General features: G+C 37.5%; 1 protein-coding gene across 4 annotated transcripts in view; it reads right to left on the reverse strand.

Annotated features, from left to right (window-relative positions):
- LOC136857937 (zinc finger protein ZFP2) overlaps nt 1-23,622 on the reverse strand; it is a 585,780-nt gene that overhangs the window by 112,024 nt on the left and 450,134 nt on the right. The window contains exon 4 of one of the 4 annotated variants that reach the window (XM_067137037.2): nt 14,793-16,984. The exons of the other annotated variants lie outside the window; for them this stretch is intronic. Within the exon in view, the coding sequence (XP_066993138.2) occupies nt 14,914-16,984 (2,071 nt within the window). The 3' untranslated portion in view covers nt 14,793-14,913. Of the gene's footprint in view, nt 1-14,792; nt 16,985-23,622 lie in introns of those variants that run through there. 4 annotated transcript variants of the gene reach the window in all.

Here is a 23,622-nt window from a genome sequence, read left to right on the forward strand (position 1 = left end):
AATGGTAACAGAAGGGACACGGATAGCCGAGCATACAGAGGAATGGGGGCGTGGTGGAGAATTAAATGACCGTGCAGAGCCATTTAAAACGGCCGTAAATACGCCAAAAATAGTCACAGCGACACAAAACCACTTTTGTTACGTAGAGGAAGGTTAATACAATTTATTTATGCCAGAATTCAAATTTCGACAATTTCATCCATTTACCGAAAAAAATGTGTCCCCGGTCCCCTTAATATAATGAAAAACTTACATACTTACTAGACTGGTGACGCTAAATCCGTTGTCACCGAACACTATTTCAGGACAGTCTATATCTATATATATAAAATAAGAGTTTTGTCTGTACATTGTTCAGAATTTGAAAAGAATGGTATTTCTGTATCGGTCATGTCCATAGTAACAAGGAAATGTACTTTTTACGTTTCCGTAATTTCTGTCTGTCTGTATGTATGTACATGCATCACGAGAAAACGGCTGAAGATAATTTAATGAAAATTGGTATGTAAAGTCAGGGGATGAGCCGCTACAATCTAGGCTATAAATAATTTTATTCACACCGAGTGAAATGGTAGTTTAGGGGAAGGCCTTAAATTTAATTCTCGAATATTTATATTATTAGCGGTCCTATCGATAAATACTATATAACTAAAGTTATATAGAATTAAATTTCAAATCAAGTATGTCTTATATATTTTTTCCGTACCAGCTCTGATAACACAGATATTAATGAATTTGTAATTTTGTTGCTAAGTCCATTTCAACGCCTAGCCACGAGAAAATGGGTTAACAGAATTAAATGAAAGCTGCTATATAGAGTCAGGAAATAAGAAACTACAATCTAGGCTGTAAATAATTTTATTCACCCGAGATGAAATGGTAGTTTAGAGGAAGGCGCCTAAAATTTAATTTTTAAATAGCGGTACCTATGTTGTTGGTGCTATCGAAAAGTACTAAAAACAAAAGTTATATACAATACAATTTCCGATCATTTATGTTTCATTCAGTTTTACTGTACCGACTATGATAAGAGTGGTATTTCAGAAGGCCTGCAATATCGAAAGCGCATAACACTGACCAACAATAACTTTACATTGATCATTGTTTGTTACTGATCAACAATAACTTTACATTAACCATTGTTTGTTGTGATGTTCTTCATTTCTTATGGTCCCGCTCAACTCCGATAGATGGGATTATTACTGCGTACCGAGTATAACAGCCCGATTGAACATTGGCGGGAAATAGCTGGGGAGTTGGAAAACTTTCTTCTTTAGCATGCCATTCCTCTGGTTCATGTAGCCTCCGTGGCTCAGACGGCAGCGCGGGTGGTCTCTCACCGCTGGTAACCGTGGTTCAAATCCCCGTCACTCCATGTGAGATTTGTGCTGGACAAAGCGGAGGCGGGACATGTTTTTCTCCGGGTACTCCGGTTTTCCCTGTCATCTTTCAGTCCAGCAACACTCTCCATTCTCATTTCATAAAGTCCAGCAACACTCTCCATTCTCATTTCATAACATATATCAGTCATTAATGTATCACTGGGAGTGGCGACCCCAACGCACTAACAGCCTATATATGCTTCATTGATTACATCCCTGACCCGGCCAATGACTGGAAAACAGGTTGTAGGTTTTCATTTTCATTTTCCTCTGGTTCATACATTTTCTGATACTGCAGGTACGTAACACACTGGTTCATCATAGTATTCCAGTTACTGGTCTAGAATTACTATTTAAGCCTATTTCAAATTATAGCACCACAATTCACTAAATAACCCAAAGTCAACCCTGAAAAGAGACATTTCTTAAGAAAAGCTTCTTGCTCTTCACTTTTATTAAATTCTAGATTCATTTAATTCCAAATTAGCAGTGAAGAGGGGGCTTCTCCTCTGGCTTGGAGGAAAAAAATTGCCTCCAAATCAGATAGCTTTTTCCGTTGCCATTGTCGTGAATTGTGATTTTCCGACTCATCGGGTACTCCTCGGAAACAGATTAGTAAAAAGGCACAGTTTTTGCCCTGGGACTCTCCACTATTCGCCTTTCGCCTTCTCCCCCACTCCCCCCCGCACCGCAGAAAAAAGACAAAGAGTGTTCACGGATCAGAACTGTCTGCGACTTGGTCATTCCAGCTCTGGAATTCCAGCATAGTACTGTTCGTTAAAAGTGAGAAAGTGTGTGGTCTTTCATTTGATGGAGTATTTCATATGAAAGTATTGCTTTTAATCGCGCCATTCCTACTGACGTCATTGCAATGACCTATGTTCATTTCAGTTGGAAAAACCACTAAGACAGTCTTTCTGAGGATGTAAAATGGCTGGTAGAGAGTGAGTGTCTACCATTATAATGAAAACATCCCAACATGGTGGTGACTGATGGTAGGCAAGCAGGCCTATCATTACAATGAGAATTCCCTAACACGGTCTTCATATGAGAAAAGACGTTTGGTGTCTTCCCCGTCGCGTTTCTAGGGTAACATTAAGAGCTATGCAATTTAATACAATCTTGCTCACAACGTGTACACTACCTAGCCTAGAATTCTGTATACAATGTAGAATTCAGTAGCGAAGCACGGGTACATCAGCTAGTTAGTACATAAGTTTTTCATTATATTAATACTTGTAAATTTATTTTTGTCATTACTGGTTCATGTTATCACTAAATTCTCTATCAGTGACAAGTTTACGCAACGTTCATGTTTTAAGTGATTTGATAGAATCTCAGGATGTTCTTGTAGAATGAAACATGTAATTCCTTATTTGATAGTGTGTATTTTTATAGGTATGTTTATAGTGTTATAATTTATATTGTAATTGCTGTGTGTTTGACAGACTGAAACGTTTTTGTTACATTTAACTAAGTTGACAATGAAAAATATGGCTTCATTCTTAACAAATTACAGTAGAAGTCCGTTATAGCAAGAATTCATAACGGCGAAAAATGTACTCGCTATAACGGATTGTCGTTATATCCGATTTTTGTATAAAAGTCGGAAAACCCTTCATGCACATTAAAATCGGTATGAAACGGCAATCAGTTTGTTCAAAACTTGCGTTTCCGCAGATGATATCCACACTACGGCTTACTTGTTTGTTATTTTTTGTAATCCGATACTATGTGAAAGTATGTTTCATTTCATTCTGAAAAAAAATATAGTACCGTATTTCTCCGAATCCTTCAAAAAATTTATATCAGGCTCAAAAAGAAGTTTGTAAAATCATATGAATGCCTTGTTTTACAATAGGCCTACGCATTTTTAGACGCCGAACATTGACTTCCGTCAAGCCGTATTTCTTTCTTTTTTTGCGGCTGCTCAATTATTCTTTATTTCCGCGGGTTTGAGAACCATTAACTTAACATTGGCATCATAATACCGAAAAGAACTCGTTCAAAATTTTCCGGTAATACCTATTCCATGGGTCTCTACAATACAACGATCCATCAGGAAATTATTCCTGCTGTCTATAAAACTGTTACTTTTATTACGCAGCGTCAGATATAACCGGCTACCGGTACACGCACGTCTCGCTTGTCGGGTTCGGCCAAATTCAGCGGCTAGCGATGTACAGGCCTAATCGCGAACGTTGAAAGTCAACGAACGAGTTTATTGCGCCACGGTATGGCCATTCAGCCCTTGCGTTTTTCGTGCACATACCTCACAATTTCATCTTCTACTTCTTTAAAGCGTCCTTGTTGCGGACCACTGAATGCATTTTTTGTACAGTACGCATTTTTTTTTAGCTCTTTGTCTTCACGCTAACGCCAAATATTGGCTTTAGTTAGGCCGATGCCGTATTTTCTTGCGGCTGCACAATTATTCTACATTTCCGAGTGTTTAATAAACATTAACTTAAAATTGGCACCATAATATCGACTAGAACCCGTTGAAAAATTGCCGGCAATACTTTTTCCACGTATCTCACAGTACGACTGTCTATCATGAAAATATTTCTGCTGTCTATAAACCTTAATTTTACTAAGCGTCATGTACAATAGACGCGTTATGACACTGTCCCTGAGTAGCTATGGCTTTCTAAGAATTCGAAGGATCGCATGTTTTGATGCCATTCTGCAGATTTGAGAAACACACAGGCACTGTACAACCGGTTGTCGCGGCTAGCGATGTGTAGTAAAGAGGCGGTCGTTTATTGTCAACGAGTTCTGTGCGCGTGTGAAAAGAAGCAGTGTGGTTACCGCGGTAGTTGCCAGTGGTATCCATTAACTTACTGTTAGGCCGCGAATGCAACAACTTTTGAGTTTTCGCATGAGGTTCTGAGAAAAGAAAAAAAGTCTTGGATTCGGAGAAATGCGGTATCACTCCAGAGATTTCTGTGGCAAACACCTCAGCTTTCTTCTTCAAACAGCGTCACCTAACCTAACCGTATATGTAACCTATCATGAAAACATATTTGAAACACATATAGAGAAATAACCTCCTCGCGAAAAATTTACATGTAAATAGCCGTAACTAGACGCCAGAAGATACGAAATATCCTCTGAAATCAGTGATGTACTCTGCGATAGCTTGAGGTGCAGCACATTCTTACTTAATTCCCGTATATAGCATTAAAATTAAGATATCGCTTATTTCAGTCTTTAATTTTACCGACTTAACAACTGCTATCGGCCACGTTATTTACGCATTTATTATGAAAACATGTTATCCTCTTTCATTTCGAATTTTCTTTAGAGAACAGCAGTCGATGGGTATTACTAATCAACTCCAACATCGCCTTTGAATGTCAATGAGAGAGCTCGCAAATGCACAAATTGAGAAAACTATACTGTACCGAAGATGATCGATCGCATTTTGTTGCAAACGTTTCAGTTTTCTTATTCATACAGCGTCACGTATCCTAACTTAACCGTACTATACGTATGATGAAAACACACTTAAAGCGCCAATAGAGAGAGTATAACTTTTTCGCTATAAATTTTCATAATAGCCTTTCCGTAATTTAACCAGACGCGACAAAATATAAACTAACCTCTGAAATCAATTAAGCACTCTGCCTTATCTCGAGGTGTATCCCATTCTTAATTGCAGTATGTAGCCTCAAAATTAAGCGGTCGTTTAGTCGGCCTTATTTTTTAACGAGTTAACAACCGTTATTGCTCACGTTATTTACGCATTTATTACGAAAATATGTTCTCCTTCATTTCGAATTTTCTTTACGGAATAGCTGTCGACGGGTATTACTAATCGACTCCGACATCGGCTTCGAATGTCGACGAGAGAAATCGCTAGTGCACATAGCGAGAAAACGATGCCGAAGGTAATCGATCGCATGCAATATCATCGGTGGGGTGCATAAATATTGGTAACGGAAAAAATCGCGCGCGCTTAATAGCTCGTAATAACGGATGCGCAGTGATAGGGTTCTCGCTGTAACCGAAGGACAATATACAGTTTAATATAGGAATTTCGAAGGAACAGAAAAAAGTTGTCGCTATAACGGAGTTCTCGTTATATGCCGTAATCGCTATATCGGACTTCTACTGTATATATATTGAGGAAAAAATAATTCTATTGTGACAGACCCTTTTGAACTTGATGTCCAGAGACTGTTCCACTGTCTTATTAGATATGTTTTAATTGGGGCTTTTGCAAGAATGTCTGCCTTTTTGTTTCTAGGAGAACCAGTGTGTCCTTGGATCCAGAAAAGACAGATGTGGAGGCACTGCTGTGCTGTAGATCTTATGGTAGCAGCTATTGGGTTAACATTGTGCTTGTCGTTGATTGTGTTCAATGCAGCCTGCGAGTCACTTAGTATCTGAGCACTACTGTTGTTGTTTTCACACCAATCCACAGCAAACTCAATGGACCAAAGCTCGGCTTGAAATACTAAGCAGCTGGATGACAATTTATACTAGGCTGAAAACACTTTGCTGTTGTTCTTGTAGACAATTAATGCGCCTTCGCACTTACGCCAGGTTCAATGTTATTAGGTGTATGAGAGCAGTCTGTGTAAATGTAGTAGTCATGATTGAGCGAGAAGCTATTGCAAACATGAGTCTTGAAGAAACTAGGGTGATCAGATTCCAGGAAGTGACAGTTCTTTTCCACTGTAGTTTCTAGAATTGGTGCAGGAGATGATATGTTTTTCTTTATTAACGTGAGTTTGGAATTCCGATGGCAGTTTAGAACAGGGCTTCTATTCCAGCGATGAAAAGGGCTCCTTGTATAGATATTGTGCAATAGGCAAGAGAAAGTAGCTTTAATTTTACATGAGGACACTTCCACCTAATCAACAATTAAAAATTTATGTAGAATTTTATTCTATCTCATTTTTACAATAGTACCAGTTTTGGTCTTTCACTAAGACTATCCTCAGCTACAATGAATAACCTTAAAAACTATACATCACTACAAATTATTCAAATGATCAAAGCTCTGTATTATAAATTTACAATCCTAACTTTTTAGGTTACATCTTCCTGAATTAGGAATACCACTTAAATGTACACTTTTTATGCCAGTAAAAACTTTTGTTTTTGTCCTACACTATTATGAAAAAAACATTAACACACATTAAAGCACATTAACATACAAATTTAAGTCTTACTCTTCACTCAAACTTACACCAACTTTAATAGTAGCTATTAAAAACTTATCCGCTATCTAATTTAGTCTTCTTGCGCATGTGACCTCTTGTTTCCAGTATAATGCTATCGATGAATAAAATACAAATCTATGACAAACACTTTCTAAAATATCAAGTATTTGAGAAGCAATAGAATACCTAAATGTCCTTGTTTCAATTTAGTTCCCTTAGTTTGAAACGTGGCTGTTAAATGTTTTCAAAGGTGGAATGTCATTGAGAAAATTCTTTGTTTTTACAATGCAACACATGCACCTGCTCGAAATTGGGAAATGAACAACATTTCACCATTGGTTTTGGAAGTAGGTTTGATTTGAAATGGGGTCTTCAACAAAACAAATGCCAAAACTATTGTGTAATGTGAAATGAAAAAACTATGGAAATCCTAAGCGTGATGCATGTTCTAAATACATACATACATTATCATTATAGACTGTTATGCCTTTCAGCATTCAGTCTGCAAGCCTCTGTGAATTTACTAAACGTCACCACAATCGTCTATTTTCAACAAGTGGTGTGGCCTCATTTAGTTCTATACCTCTTATCTTTAAAGTGTTAGAAACTGAGTCTAACCATAGTCGTCTTGGTCTCCCTCTACTTCTCTTACCCTCCATAACAGAAGTCCATTATTCTCCTAGGTAACCTATCCTCCTCCATTCGCCTCACATGACCCACCACCAAAGCCGATTTATGCATACAGCTTCATCCATCGAGTTAATTTCTAAATTAGCCTTTATCTCCTCATTCTGAGCACCCTCCTGCCATTGTTCCCACCTGTTTGTACCAGCAATCATTCTCGCTACTTTCATGTCTGTTCTAAATTATGTACATAATTTTTCTTTCCTGTGTTGACCTTCTTACTGGAAGACTATAAGATGACTGACCGCTTTCCGTTGTGTGAGGTTTGATTCTAACTTTATTGGGGTGGGCGGAGTCATGCTAGAAAGCGGTGAGAAAGGTAAAGAAGAGGGAGAAAGGAGGCTTCATCTCGAGTGACATGTTTTGCAACTCTGTTACTGTAATGGTTGAATATGAAAGGTTCAGTTAAATTAAATATTACATTAAGTTTATCTGTGGGTTAGGTTTGAATCTGGATTTAAATGACTATCTAAGAAAATGAAAAAATCTCCAGTGATGCTGAGTAAGGAACTCTTTTGCAGAATTTTTATGATTTGAAGATCTTTTTCAACAACCGTAAAATGATGTTTATTGTCGGCTATGTGTTGTCCTATGGCAGAATACCTATTATGTTTGACTGTGTTTACATGCTCTAAATATCGGACTTTGAAGTTTCTGCCCATTTGACTAACATAACTGGCGGAACAATCACTGCAATTTATTCTGTATATCCCTGCATTATTGAATTCATTGTTTTGACTGACGGTGTTAGAACTATGAACATTGAAAAAAATTACTATTATTTATCTTGAATGCAATATTAAGATCATATTTCTTAAAAGAATTAGTTATTTGATGGATATTTGAATTACTGAAAGTGAAAGTCATGAAATCTCTTTTCTATTTCGTTTCTCTGATTAGGAGTGATGTAGATTGATGTTTGACTTTACGAATTATTTTATTGATAAAAGTATTAATGAAACCATTCTGTTTGGCTATTAAACTAATAACTTTAAATTCATTATATAAATTTACTCATGATAAGGGAACATTAAAGGCCCTATGTACCATACTAAAGTATGATCCTTTTTGCTGGATGGTGGGATGAATTAAATTCTGTCTAATGGTGTTGCTTATTTGGGTGGGCTTTCTAAAAGTATTATATTATAAATGATCATTAACTGTAGTTACTGTCAAATCTAGGAAATTTAAAGAATTGTTTGATTCCTTTTCCATCATGAATTTGATTTGAGAATCTATTTTATTGAGTTTTCTAATATTGCTAGACTATTAGTGTGCCTCTCATCAATAATGGCAAGGATATCATCCACGAACCTGGCCCAAAAATAGATGTTTCCTAATCCTCTGATGTGAGTATTTCCTAGATGGTCTAGTTAAATATCTGCCATGATGCCAGAAGCTGGAGAACCCATCAGTAAACCTTTTTGTTGGTAGATAACGTTGTTGAAAAGAAAGTAATTAGAATCTCAGTAAAGTTATGAGGTCTTCTCTATCTCGAATTGCAAACACTTGTCTTGTTGTTCTAAATTATTTTCTATAATGTTAATGGTTTTTTCTACTGAAACATTGGGATACATATTTTTTACATCATAAGAAACTTCAAATCATACCAGATTCAAACTTAAATGAACCCACAGAGAAACTTAATGTATTATTTAATTAATTAAACCTTTCATACTCAATGATTACAGCAACAGAGTTGCAAAACATGTCGGTCGAGATGCATGCCTCCTTTCTCCCCCTTCTTCACCTCTCTCACCGCTTTCTAGCATGACTCCGCCTCATGACTCTGCCCACCCCACTAAAGTTAGAAACAAGCCTTACACAGCAGAAAGCGGTCAGTCATCTTATAGTCCTCTAGTAAGGTCAACACGGAAAAGAAAAAGTAAAAACATAATTTAGTACATGCATCGCGCTTAGGATTTCTATAGTTTTTCATTTCACATTACACAATAGTTTTGGCATATGTTTCACTGCAGACCCTATTTCAAATCAAACCTACTTCCAAAACCAATGATGAAATGTTGTTCATTTCCCAATTTCAAGCTAATGCATATGACACATGGTAAAAACAAAGAATTTTCTCAATGACATTTCGTCTTTGACAACATTCAGCAGCCACCTTTCAAACTAAGGGAACTAAATTGAAACATGGACATTTAGGGAGTCTGTTGCCTCTCAAATATTTGATATTTTAGAAAGTGTTTGTCATAGATTTATATTTTATTCACCAATAGCATTATGTTGAAAAAAGAGGCTACATGCATAAGGAGACTTCATTAGATAGCGGGTAAGTTTTTAATAGTTAGGCCTACTATTAGAGTTGGTGTAAGTTTGAGTGAAGAGTAATGGTCAAGTGCACCAACCTCGTTTAAGATTTGACTAACCAGTGTGAATGTAAACATGGTTTAAAATTAAGGACTGGTTAGAGGAAAGTGTAGAGCACCATTCTTAATCAATGTTTAGTTAAGCATGTTTAGGTAGCAGTAGAATTAAACACTACCCCGATGTTTAACTCGGTAATGAAGAATAGTGAACGCGCTTTGGTGATTTTGTGTTAGGTTTGTTAGAAGGAGGAATATTAATTTCTTCTTTGCTGGAAGTACTTTTTAGGAAAAATGGGTGAACAAAAGAGGAAACGGTTGTCCAATTTTTTGAATTTTGAAACCGATGTTTGGCTGAATTAGTGATCAGACACAAGGATGTCACAGAAAATAAAAAGACAGATGAAGTTAAAGTAAAGTAGAAAGATGAAACATGGAAGAAAATTGCAGAATAAGTCAATTCTATTGCAGGTAAACAATTATATTTCTCTGTACTATTGTGATTTAATACAGTTTTTCGTGTTAAGTTATGAATATCGGTCAGCAGAATATATAGTATGGCAAACTATTTCCTGTACAAAAGCAAAGCAAAGCAAAGCAAAGCAAAGCAAAGCAAAGCAAAGCAAAGTCACCTCCGTACAGGCCATGAAGGCCCTTGGAGGAGTGGAAGGTAAAGGCTTCCACCATTGTTAACCTCAGCACGTGATGGGGTAGAGTGGTTAGCTTTAAGCCCAGCCGCTTTTGCCCCCAGGAATTAACCTGGTACTCATTTTTGCGTAGGCTGAGTGAACCTCAGGGCCATATGCACCTCCGGAAGTGGAAATCTTGTTTCTTAAATTTTACGACTTCCTGATGGGGATTCGAACCCACGTCCTTCCGGGCGAACCGAGCACGCCTTTACCGCCTCGGCCAGGCAGCCCCTATTTCCTGTACAATACTACAAAACTACAACTAAAAGTACTTGGGTTTATTTATTCCCATAAAATTGTGTGACAAAAAATATTAATACACCAGTGTATTATTATTATATTTATCTGTGCTATTGCAGTCTGATGCAGTTTAAAGCCTTCTAAATACAGATTATTTTCAAAAACAATACTACAAAATTATAATTAAAAGTAGGTACTCTTTAATTTCATAAATAGTGAAAGCAAAATAGTGTTATCACACCAGCATGTTATTGTTCTATTCTTTTTCCAGGTGTCTCTTGCAGGAGTGCAAGAAATTTGAAGACCTGTTATGAGAACTCGAAAAGGAAAATAAGAAAAATATGTGCAGACAATAAAGTGATGATGAACACAACTGGTGGTGGTAACTTTGAGCCCACATTGTCTAAAACTACTGAAAAGTTTATGGCCCTAATACAACCGACTATCACACCACTTATGGACGCTCATGACTCAGATGCTTTATACCAAGGACATGTGAATGAAGGAAAGTAAAATATTGGCAAAATATGAACAAGAACGAAGATAGGCCAAACTAAGTGGGTTTTGTAAAGCAGCGAGTGTTATTATTAGCGTACTTTTATTTTTATTTTCTATAAAAGTTAAGTTCATGTGTGTTAGTAGGTTAGGACGATGTGGAGTGTGAACGGTCGATAGAATACTAATTTTGCTAAAGTGTATTGTTTTCCTAAAAGTTAATACATTTCACTCACCTGAAATGAACTTTAATTAAAGCCTGGCATACAGCTCTGCCAGCATTGTCATAATTTCTGTACATTTGGTGTACTGGAATTAATTGTTCGCCATCTTCGATATCAGGACGTCGGGTTTGCTGGACCTCTTCGATAGTGTGCTGAACCATTAAATCATCCGGAAGGTTTTCTTCTCTTGTTGAAATTGCAATATTGTTCAATACTGCTGTAGCAACAATTATATTTAGAGCTTTATGGATTACACACCTCAAGTCAACAGAAAGAGCAGGAAACCTCTCTTTCCACACATCATGCTGCCTTTCTACAGTATTTCTGGTCCTAATATGTGCTCTATTGTACATATGCTTTTCTCTGGTTTGCAGGTTCAGCAGAGGTGTTAAGAGAAATGGCTTGCACGGATACCCACTATCTCCGAATAAATAACCATCTTGTATTTCACCTCCCTCGAGTTGTGCCCTCTTACTGCAGTTGCGAAATATTGTACTGTCATGGACAGACCAGGCCACCTAGCTACAATATCTCTCATGACAAAATTACTGTCAGTTATTGTCTGACAGTTTATGGAAAAATAACCTTTCCTATTCAAAATATCTCGATATTTTCTTCACCTGGAGATCTGATGTGAACGTGGGTGCAGTCGATGGTTCCAATTACACCAATGGAATCTGGCAATATTAAAAAAGCTTTCCATTACCTCCCTCTTTTCTGCTTGCAATGTTGGGAAGTAAATATAGCGTTGACTGAAGGAAGCTATAATATTACTCACGTTGTGTATAATCCGAGCTGCTGTTGTTCTGGGCATATTAGTAGTATCACCTACAATTATGTTAAAGGAACCAGTGGCATAACATCTCAATGCAGTAAGCAGTCTGTTGATAGCAGAAACAGGATTATTTCTCTGCGTTGGAAACTATAGGTTTTTTTGCACTGTTTCCAGAAGAAATGAAACTGTTTAGACAAGTGAAACCTATCCACAAATTTCCTATCACTAAGTTCTTTAAAATCACCTCTCTCTACTATTATACCTTCGCGCTCATTTGCATTCTGCTCCACATATTCCAAATATAACAGTTTATCTTCATAATCATCTCCAAATCTGGCAGCCATTTCACCTTCACTGCTAATCACTGTTTATGTTTGACTGTTTAACTTTAACCGACAATAATCAGGGATCAAAATATTAATCAGGAATGATGCTCCGCAGTTTCATTTAAACAAGGTTTAAGAAGAATCTTAAACGCTGATTATGCTAAATAAGGTTCGTGCATTTGGCCATAAGGCTCTTAAAACTGTATTTTCAATGTCTTTTAATGTGTTTAATGTGTTTTTCATAAAAGTGTAAGACAAAAAACAAAAGTTTTTACAGTGTAAAAAATGGACATTTAAATGGTATTCCTAATTCAGGGAGATGTAACATAAAAAGTTAGGATTGCAAATTTATAATACAGAGCTTCTATTATTTATATAATTTGTAGTGATGTATAGTTTTTAAGGTTATTCATTGTAGCTGAGGATGATTGTAGGAAGAGACCTAAACTGGTACTACTGTAAAAATGAGATAGAATAAAATTCTATATAAATTTTTAAGTGTTGATTAAGTGAAAGTGTCCTAATTTAAGATTAAAGCTACCGACACTGGAAAATCAACACAGAAATTATGAAAATCATAACAGGCAAGAGAAATTCAAAGGATAATAATAATAATAATAATAATAATAATAATAATAATAATAATAATAATAATAATAATGTCATTGGCTTTAAGTCCCACTAACAACTTTTTCGGTTTTCAGAGAAGCCGAGGTGCCGGAATTTTGTCCAGCAGGAGTTCTTTTACATGCCAGTAAATCTACTGACACAAGACTGATGTATTTGAGCACCTTCAAATACTGCCAGACTGAGCCAGGATCGAACCTCCCAAGTTGGGGTCAGAAGGCCAGCGTCTCAACCATCTGGGCCACTTAGCCTAGCAAATTCGAAGGACTATTCCTCTCTGAATCTGCAGAAAATTTTTCCTTAGCCTACCGCTTTTTGAGTGTAGATTGAAATGATAAAGCACAATACACTATTAGTGGATATCCATTAAGTTATAAGAGAAGGTGATTTCAGTTATTACATTTAAAAAATGTCTGTTTCTTGCTGTCTCAACAGAAAAACTTCATTCAGGTCAAATACATTAATGCCATTTCAGCTACACAATATTCTGAAAGATACTCTTAACACACCCACTGCATATTCTGAGAGCAGACATTGGCAATAAAAGATTGAAAACTTTCAAACTTCTTTTTCCCAGAAGTAAAATCTGACTTAATGTGTTTTGATGTAAACACCACTATACTATAAATACGTACTGTATATTCTGTTGAGGATGAAAACTTGTCAATAATGCTCATGTTTTTTCAAACTGGTTTTAATGCTACATTTGGTGGATGCGATGGAAACTTCCTCACACGATCAGAGGGCGTGGTACATGCCACGAGTGGAGGTGGACAGAGGGTTCCCAGAGTCTTTAGTTGAATATAAATACTGGGTTTCTTTTCTTGTGGTTGAAAAAGTGATCCTGATGTCATGGCTCTTTTAAGCTTTGCCAATCCTTCAGTAATGGTTGAAATTTAACCATGATTAAATTCCTTTCACTCACGAATCCCTTTTACTTCTTGGAGTGCTTGAGATAATATCCCTCTTTGTTTAATATTTTTGCTGCATCCATTAGCTTGTAAAGACAAAAAGACAAGCTCTACTTATTTCTAGTTTATATAACCTTACCAAAATTGATTACATCAATCAAAGAGAGAGGATATCCTATAGCACAGCACCACCTTATCTCCCCATACTTAAAGAAAAGTATGGGTACTCATACTGATCGCGTTAGTTCACTTTGAAAAGAAATTGAGAACATCAGCATATTCACACTGTCAGCACAGTCCAATATCCTAAAATAAAACCATCATGTACCAGATGACAGATTGTGATAGCCTTCATCAGTGTATAATTTAACCATGATTTAATTACAAGCATTCAACATGCCATGAATACCAGTCTGTCAGTGTGTTATATATATGTTTTTCACATTTTTATGAAAGATATTCAGAAATTGTCAGCTCATCTCAAAACAACCACAGTCACAACTAAACTAGACTCTGGTAGAAAAAAAAAAATATATATATATACCGTATATATAGCTCACTTCTTCTGGTTATCGATGACCTGCTTGCTTTGTTATAACTTCAGCAGATACTGAAATCTATTCAGCCCAAACAACTGGGAAGATATAGCGAGTTCACTAAAATGCAATACTCATTTTTTACAAACATCATCTCTCTTCACATATATTAGCATGAACCAATATCTTAAAATGCTTTCAAGACAGAATGGCTCAACATATCTTGAGGCATCTTCCATTCGTTTGTGGTATCTATGTCGAGTGTTTGTGTGATAGGCAAAAAGTTGGAGGAGGAGAGGGGAAGCTCTGGAAGTGATGCTCATTACACACACACAGATCATCATAACATAAGGAAATCTTCAGAAAAAACAACAACAACAAAATCTCAAATGAATGTGTTATTTTTCACATCTACACATCCCCACCAATTACAAGAGCAAAGTAAGGGTAAAGATTTTCATGCAGCTTCAATAAAATAAACAATAAAAGTGAATTTCTGTTCTTTCCACAGAATAAAATGTTACTCTCATCCATGAACTTTTTTGTGAGAATTCAGAGCAGATTTTGATACAAATCCTTTGGAGCAAGCCACACATTTATACGGTCGCTGTCCTGTGTGTGTCCTTTTGTGAATAACTAGAGAACTGCGCTGTGTGAACAACTTGTCACAAACGTCACATGTATATGGCTTCTCTCCTGTGTGAGTTCGTAGGTGGACCCTAAACATATTTCTAGTATTTGATGTTTTACCACACAAATCACAAACATACGGCCTCTCACCTGTGTGGAGGCGACGATGAGCCGAAAGTGATTCCGTGCTTGTCACACCTTTACCACATATATCGCAAAGAAAATGCTTTCTCCTTTCATGATTTCTAAGGTGTGAGACAAGGGACCTCTTGGTTGAAAAAGTCTTCTCACAATGGTCACATTTAAAAGATTCTACCTTTTTATGAACAGAGTTAATATGAAAACTCAAGGTACTTGGTTGACGGAAGGCCTTGCCACAAATATTGCACTGATATGCTTGACCTACTATGTGGTTTAAAGCATGAGATCTAAGTTCATGATTGTAGTAAAATCCTCTCCCACACACTTCACATTTATACCGAAAATCTTTCACATGCCTTTTTCGATGAACGTGAAGACTGTCTTTGTAGACAGTAGCAAAGCCGCAGATATCACATACGTAATCTTTTTTCTCTGCATGAATCCATTTATGTTTGATCAACTGAGCGGATGATTTGAAAGCTTTCTCACAAATATCACAAATATGTTTCTTTTCAGTTACATGTGACCTCTTGTGCTCCCACAGCTTTCTACTGGTAGGAAACTCTCGTTCGCAAATTTGACATTTATATGTATCAGAAGGGAAACATGAATCGATGTAACGTTTTCTGCAATTATTCAAGATCTCTTCTATTATATTCGATTGTGAGGTAGGGACTGAATCAAGCTTTTCAGCACCAGAAATTGACTTTTTAATGTTATTTGAGGTAGATGAGGCAGAATTCTCAGGATTATTCTTCTGGTTTTCTTTTGTAGTAATTGACATTCTAATGTTATTTGAGGTAGATGAGGGAGAATTTTCAGGAATATTCTTCTGGTTTTCTTCTGTGGTAGATACTTTCTTCAAGTTGTGGTTCTGATGAACTTGGTTTACAAATGGTAGTGATGAAGAAACAGAACCTTCCTTATTATTGATATTTACCTTCTTCGGTTCAATGATGACAGGTTTATATAGTTCATTGACAGGAAACATAGTCTGCATAGCTGACTGTGTCTTACAAGGTTCATTGGCAGAAGATACTAGTTTAACAGCAGGTTGTAATATATAAGGTTCAAGCTTAGGGGCAAGACATCTAACTTTATCTTTCTTCTTGATATTCACTAGGTTTGGCTCAGAAACTACGAGAGAAGGTTGTTGGATCACATATGATGGAGGAAACCTTGACAAACTGAACTGGCTTTCGCAATTGATAGACAAATTATTTAGCATAGTAGGCTCCTTCACTTGAGACACTGGAAGCTGAAGAGTGCTACTGACAGTTAGTGCTGGAGTAGTTTGAGACTGAGGTAGAAGTGCTACCAGTCGTGCCTGGCCATGAGAGTTGCCAGTAAATAGCTCACTCTTAGTAACAGCAGTGTAGGGTTTTGCAACAGGCTGTGTTAGCTGGGATCTTGTTAGAGTTGGAACCTGACTCTGACTACCTACAGTAAATACAGAAATTGAATTATGACCCTGGTGATGTAGCAACCCGTGTTCAGATCTACTGTTTGCTATATCCATGCACAATCTATTACAATTTTCATTCTTGAGGTTGTTAAATTGAAATTTACTGACATCAGTTGGATATTTTGGAACAGCCTGTGGGACACTGGGTTCTGATGCTGTCAAAAACAATCCAAGCCTACATCTGTCATTGGTGGTTGTCATATATGGTTTACCAATTACGGGTTTTGAAACACATTCTTTTCCATTCACATTGATACCAAATTTCTGCAGCTGTCCAACATTCTGAGAATTTGTAAGCAAGCTACTTCTATTGGCATTTAATGGAGGCTGATGGAAAACCATGAAGTACCCACTTGAGGACCTAGAAAGAGCAGAAAATGTGGATTACCAATACTATTGATGTTGTAGTCACCCCTTAATTTATAATTTACAAATCAAACACACTCATTGACAAAGGAAGTTAAGCACCTAAAGGAATAAGTAAAAACATGCTGAAAAGTCATGTGATTATACCAAAATGATTCAAATAACAGATAAAACGAACAATGGAGTTGGCAGTATGAGAATATTTTTGATCCCATCTTAGTAGGATGTAGCTTCTCAATGGATCTGGACAGATGTGCTAATACGATTTGAAAGTGAGTCGAATAGCTGTTTTATCAGTCCACAGTTGGTGATAGATCAGGGTATCTTTCAGGTCATGAGAGGACCTCAATATGATGCAGGGCAGTCCACAAACAAATGTTCTGTGTGTGAGCAAGTGTTCTTGTTGATAGACTTTACCAGGGTGGTTTCTGATGAGGGGTATCAAGTAAGGGTATCAGATGTACTGTATTAATATACTGCTGTGCTGCCATGATCCCCCAAATCGCTACCAGAAGTGACCTGAAGTCATACTCTCTGGCTCTCAACACCATTATGCCAGGAGTGATGCTGTTGAGTCTTGCAACAACATTGCTACAATACTGTATGTCACCTCCTTCAGTGCTACCAACTCGTATACAATGGTCACATGTAGAAATGCGGAACTGAGATTCATTGCTGAACATGATGCATGATGCAATGCCACTTGTCATAATCCATGTCACCCAGATACAGTACCACTCCAAATAAAACTATCTCTGATCTGGTGTTAACAACAGCCTATGGTTTGGACAGTAAAACTGAAGCCTAGATGATACCAGTCATCAAAATACGATGCAGATGATACAGGGTGTTGTAGAGAATCCATGCCCGACTGACAAGGGCAGAAATCATGGAGTTATGTAATGCTCGTACAAAACATTGTGATCCTCCATAGATTTAGTCCATTTTGGTCAATTGAAACATTCATGATGTACATGGATCCCAAGAATTATCAACTGGTTCCAACATAAGTGCCATGGCATCTGAACCAGGATGGCATGCAGTGTCTTAATAATCTAACAAGTGCTGGTAATGCTGTCTAATAATAATCATTCCAACCCTAAGAAATCACACACCCTCTATGGTATGTACATGTACCAAATTCTGGAGAGAAACCTTAAATATTTACATTTTTGTCCTCCTCTCTGCATGCACCAAGACTAAGTTTTGGGAGAACTATAGGGCTAACAGCACTTAGTACAACAACCAGATATTAACAATTTACAAAGGACCAGTGTAACAGTATGTCCTGAGCATAGACACTGACTTAGGCAGAGGGACAGGTCTTGTAAAAACAAAAAATACTGTAGCATAAGAAATAGTGTAAATAAGTATATAAGATCAATATTTCTCTGCAGTAATACTGAGGGCTCCAGAATTTATCTAGAAAGACTCTGAAGCTCAAGTTGTACTTATTTTGACAATTTATCAAACAACTACAACATTAAATATATAAAGTAGGTCAACTCCAGAAATTCATAACCTATAGAGATAATAAAAATTTTAGCACAGAAATACTGTTTTGTTTTTGAACTTAAACTCTTCGTGTTGCAGTTTCCCAATATGATGGCTGTCAGCTTATCAGAATAACACAGTTATGACCTGTTGATTATGCAGTTTGTGGTCAAAGATGTTTCAGTGCACTATTCTGATGATTTTTTTTTTTAAACAAGCACACATAGGTGCAATCAAACAAAAGTGATAACACAAAAATGATAAAATTGTGCCAATAGACAGCTAGAGATTGATTGAAGTTGCTGATATTTTTATACCGGACAGGATTGGTCATTGATGATGATTGTTGTTTAAAGGGGTCTAACAGCTAGGTCATCAGCCCCTAATGGTAAGAGGTGAACAAAATTAAAATTAAAACTTCAAAATGTTTCCACTGACTAATCTAAAACGAATGACGATGAAAAAATGATTGTGAAACAAAAGTGATCAGTGGATCCTATTCACAATGCATCAAGTACTGGGATGATACTTATCTAAAGCGGTCCAAAATTCAGGTCACTTGCCCCTCATCACTGGTAAAGCAGAACCATGGTGTTCGTCCTATAGTGGTACTAATCACAGTTAACGTAGGCTCATAGTTTTTCTTCCGTGGTGGTACTAATCAGAGGTAATGTAGACCCATGGTATGTCACACACAAAGGCACCACTCACAGGTAACACAAACCTATGGTGTTTTGCACATAAGGGTACTACTCACAAGCAATGCAGAACCATGGTGTTCCTCACATAATGGTATTACTCTCTGGCAATGCAGACCCCTAGTTTTTATCACAGTGATACTTATCACGGGTACCAGTCAAACCCATAGTTTTTCTCACAAAGTGGTGCCAACCATCGGCAACGTAGACCCATGGTGTTCCTTACACAATGGGATTACTAATAGGTAATGCAGAGTTATTCTGAACACAGTGGAATCGACTGGTGGAATACACATGATGACACTTATCACAAACAATGCCCAGATTCGTAGTGTTTCTCGCATAATAGTACCACTTCTATGTAATGTAGACCCATGGTTTTCTGCATGTAATGGTACTAATCACAAGTAATCACATGATTCTAATATCATCATCCCTTGGTTGCTCCTTTTAGTCACCTCTTAGGAAAGGCAGGGGATACCGTGGGTGTGTTCTTCGTATGCATCCCCCACCCACAGGGGGTTGTGTGTTTGGTCTGTTAGAGCTATTTTATTTCGCTAAAAAACACTGGCAAGCCGGTTAGGACCCCCTATCACCCCCTGGGACACGTCACGTGGGAGTATCAGCTCTCCCTCTCCTACACCAGTGAAGTAGGTTTGTGGGATTGGTCATTGGAGCCATGAGCTAAATAGTCTCTTAAAACATTAATTTCAATACACCATACTGATAATGCAATGATACTGTATACTTCGAATTAACAACTGGATTCAGAGATGTGAAGCCTGCATCCATGCCCAAGGTGGGCACTTAAAACTGTTGCACTGAGATGTATGGTAAGTGCGGTCATGTGCGTGCAGCCAAGTGTATATTTCCCTGATGTGCTGATATTATGTCTCATATTTACACACACAATCTGTTTGTTACACCTCTCCCTTTCTTTCTAAGCATATCTCATTCTAACTGCTGAAATATTGTTCGGCTGGTTTATCTGTTTCTGGCTTAAAATTTCACTTCTTTTCTCCAAAACCATGTAACTTATACAATACTGTTTTGATGTCTTTCAATTGTTTCGACATAGGAAATCATATGTTATCGACTGCCTAACCATACTTCTCCTACCCTGTATTTTCTTGGAAGAGAGTGACAGTTTACTGACATAGCTTTACTGCTGGATCAAAGAACACGAAATGAGTGCAGTTTGATATAAAGAAGGAAATTCATAGTGGCAATGTTTCTCAAGCAACAAATTCAAGCTCTTTATTCTTTACTGTTATTTGGTGCCCTAAAGGCAATTAATACTGGAGAGAGAGAGAGAGAGAGAGAGAGAGAGAGACTTCATTGCCCACATAATTTTCCATTCAACCCCCACTTAGCTACCAGGACTGGCCAGGGCCACTGACTGCAGTCCAGATGCAGTTACAGAAGGTAACAGATGATTGATTAGATAAGTACAGAAACATTTCTATAAGCTAATAAGGTGACAGTTGAGGATTACTACAATCATTATTTGTTATTACTTGTTCATTATATAACCCACTATCAATCACTGACAAGTTTATGCAACGTAAACAATATTGTACAAATATACCCATGATTTAAAGCACTTTGATAGAATCTGAGGATGTTCTTGTAGAATTAAACATGTTATTCTTTGTTGAATAGCACATACAATACTTCGAATTAACAACTGGATTCAGAGATGTGAAGCCTACATCCATGTAAAAGAAAGAAAGAAAGCAAGAAAGAAAGAAAGAAAGAAAGAAAGAAAGAAAGAAAGAAAGAAAGAAAGAAAGAAAGAAATATTTTTAAGGTATGTTATAGTGTTATAGATGTTATAAATAGTGTTTTCAACATATTGGAAAGCTTTAAAGTTACATCATCACTCACCATCACGAAACCTTCTACTTTTGATGCCTCCTCATCAATTAAAAGTGTACTCACCTCTGCTATTACAGCTTCATCTTCTTTTTTTTTTTTTCTTTACGTCGCACCGACACAGATAAGTCTTATGGCGACAATGGGATAGGAAAGGCCTAGGAATAGGAAGGAAGCAGCCGTGGCCTTAATTAAGGTACAGCCCCAGCATTTGCCTGGTGTGAAAATGGGAAACCATGCAAAACCATCTTCAGGGCTGCTGACAGCGGGGTTCGAACCCACTATCTACCGGATGCAAGCTCACAGCAGCGCACCACTAACCGCATGGCCAACTCACCTAGTTTTCTTCTTCTGACAACTGTTTCTTTATTTGCTCAAGAATAACATGATCTTTGTCTGCAGGTGCATCTTCCAGAATACCAAAGTAATCCACCAACAGTTTCACAATAACCACCTGTCTCATTGTCGAAGACAAATATACTGTACAAACTTTTTCAATCTCTAAACATACTTCCACACCACACAGAGGACAACATAAACCTGTCTTGTGAGTTTTGACCACTGCACTGCTTGCAGGTAGAAAGGGGAAAGCTGCACCACCCCATCTGTTCCTTCCTCTCCTGTCCACACCGTTGCACTATAGCAACTAACTCAGTGGAAGGAGTTTGTGTTTCCGATCAATGCAATGACTTTCATTGTCATATATGGCTATAACAGTATGGACACTGCTGAGGTACAGGTAGTACTGAATGATGACATTCAGAACATGACTAGTGCATCTGGATGTTATGAAAGATGCTACTCATACAGTCAGAATGAAAAATATATTAGCTCATTTTATCCTATAAATATAGTGTGAAAATTTGAATATGGCATTATAATGTACATTGACGCTTTGATACTGTTACCATTATGCTTTCTCTAAATCTACGAAACATAAACACAGCTGTCTATTCCTCTTGTAGCATTTTTCAATTACCTGGCGCATACTAAAAATCTGATCCTGACATAGACCCTTTGTGGTCTGAAACCACACTCGTTTTAACCCAACTTCCTCTTAAGGACTGATGCACCCTCCCTTCCAAGATGCCCGTGAATACTTTGCCTGGTATATTAATCAATGAGATACCTTGATAATTGTTGCAGTCCTTCCTGTTCCTTTGCTTATAGATAGGTCCAATTACTGCTTTGTCCATTCTGAAGGTACCTTACCAACACTCCATGCTAATCTTCCTACTCTATAAAGCCATTCCATCCCTGCTTTCCCAGTGTACTTCACCACTTCAGGTCTAATTTCATCTGTTCCTGCTGCTTTGACAATGGAGTTTATTTACCATCCATTCCACTTCCTCAAGCGTAATTTCACCAACATAATTTTCCTCCTCCCCATGAGCTTGGTTGTTCGCAACATCATCAGGAAGATTTCCTTTTATGTTAAGAAGATCTTCAAAATATTCCCTCCACCTCTCCAGTGATTCCCTGGGATTTATGAGTTCACCTGAATCACCCAAAACACTGTTCATTTCCTTTTTTCCTCCCTTCCTAAGATTCTTCATTACTGTCCAGAAAGGTTTCCCCTGCTGCTTGACCTAGCCTTTCCAGGTTATTACCAATATCTTCCCACGACTTTTTTTTGGATTTAACAACTATTTGTTTCACTCTGTTTCTTTCATCTACCTGTCTGCATCAGCCCTTGTTTGGTGCCATTTCTGACAAGCCTTATTTTTACGTTTACCAGCTCCTCTCAGTTCATTATTTCACCAAGATGTTTGCTTTTTCCCCATCTTTACACACACCTGTTCCCAGGCATTCCCTTGCTATTTCAACTACAGCCTCCCTGTATGCCACCCATTCTCTTTCCTCATCCTGAACCTGCTCACTGTCTACTGTTTGAAACTTCTCATTAATCATATCCATGTACTTCTGTCTAATTTCCTCGTCCTGGAGATATTCTCCCCTTATTCATTTGCAGACAGATTTCACTTTCTCCATCCTAGGCCTAGCGATACTTAGTTCACTACAAATGAGATAGTTGTCTGTATCATCGAAAAATCCCTGAAAAACCCACACATTCCTAACAGACTTCCTAAATTAGAAGTCGGTTTAGATATAGTCGATTATGGATCTGGTACCCCAACATCCTATGTGTAGCGGTGAATAGCCTTATGCTTGAAGAATGTATTCGAAACTGCTAAAGCCATACTAGCACAGAAGTCTAGCAAACACTTTCCATCCCCATTAGCTTCCATATCTTCCTCACATTTGCCAATCACCTTTTCATATCCTTCAGTTCTATTTCAAACTATCGCATTGAAATCGCCCATTAGCACTATCCTATCCTTGCTCTTGACTCTGACTATGATATCACCCAATGCTTCATAAAACCTGTCAACTTCATCCTCATCTTCACCCTTACATGGTGCATACAGTGAGATCATTCTCGTCCTAATTCCTCCAACTGCCTAATTTACGCACATCATTAGCTCGTTTGTGAGTCTAACAGAAACTATGTTGTGTGCCATAGTATTCCTGATAAACAGTCCTACCCCATACTCTGCCCTTCTCT

The sequence above is a fragment of the Anabrus simplex genome, chromosome 1 (genome assembly GCF_040414725.1).
Source record: "Anabrus simplex isolate iqAnaSimp1 chromosome 1, ASM4041472v1, whole genome shotgun sequence".
NCBI lineage: Eukaryota > Metazoa > Arthropoda > Insecta > Orthoptera > Tettigoniidae > Anabrus > Anabrus simplex.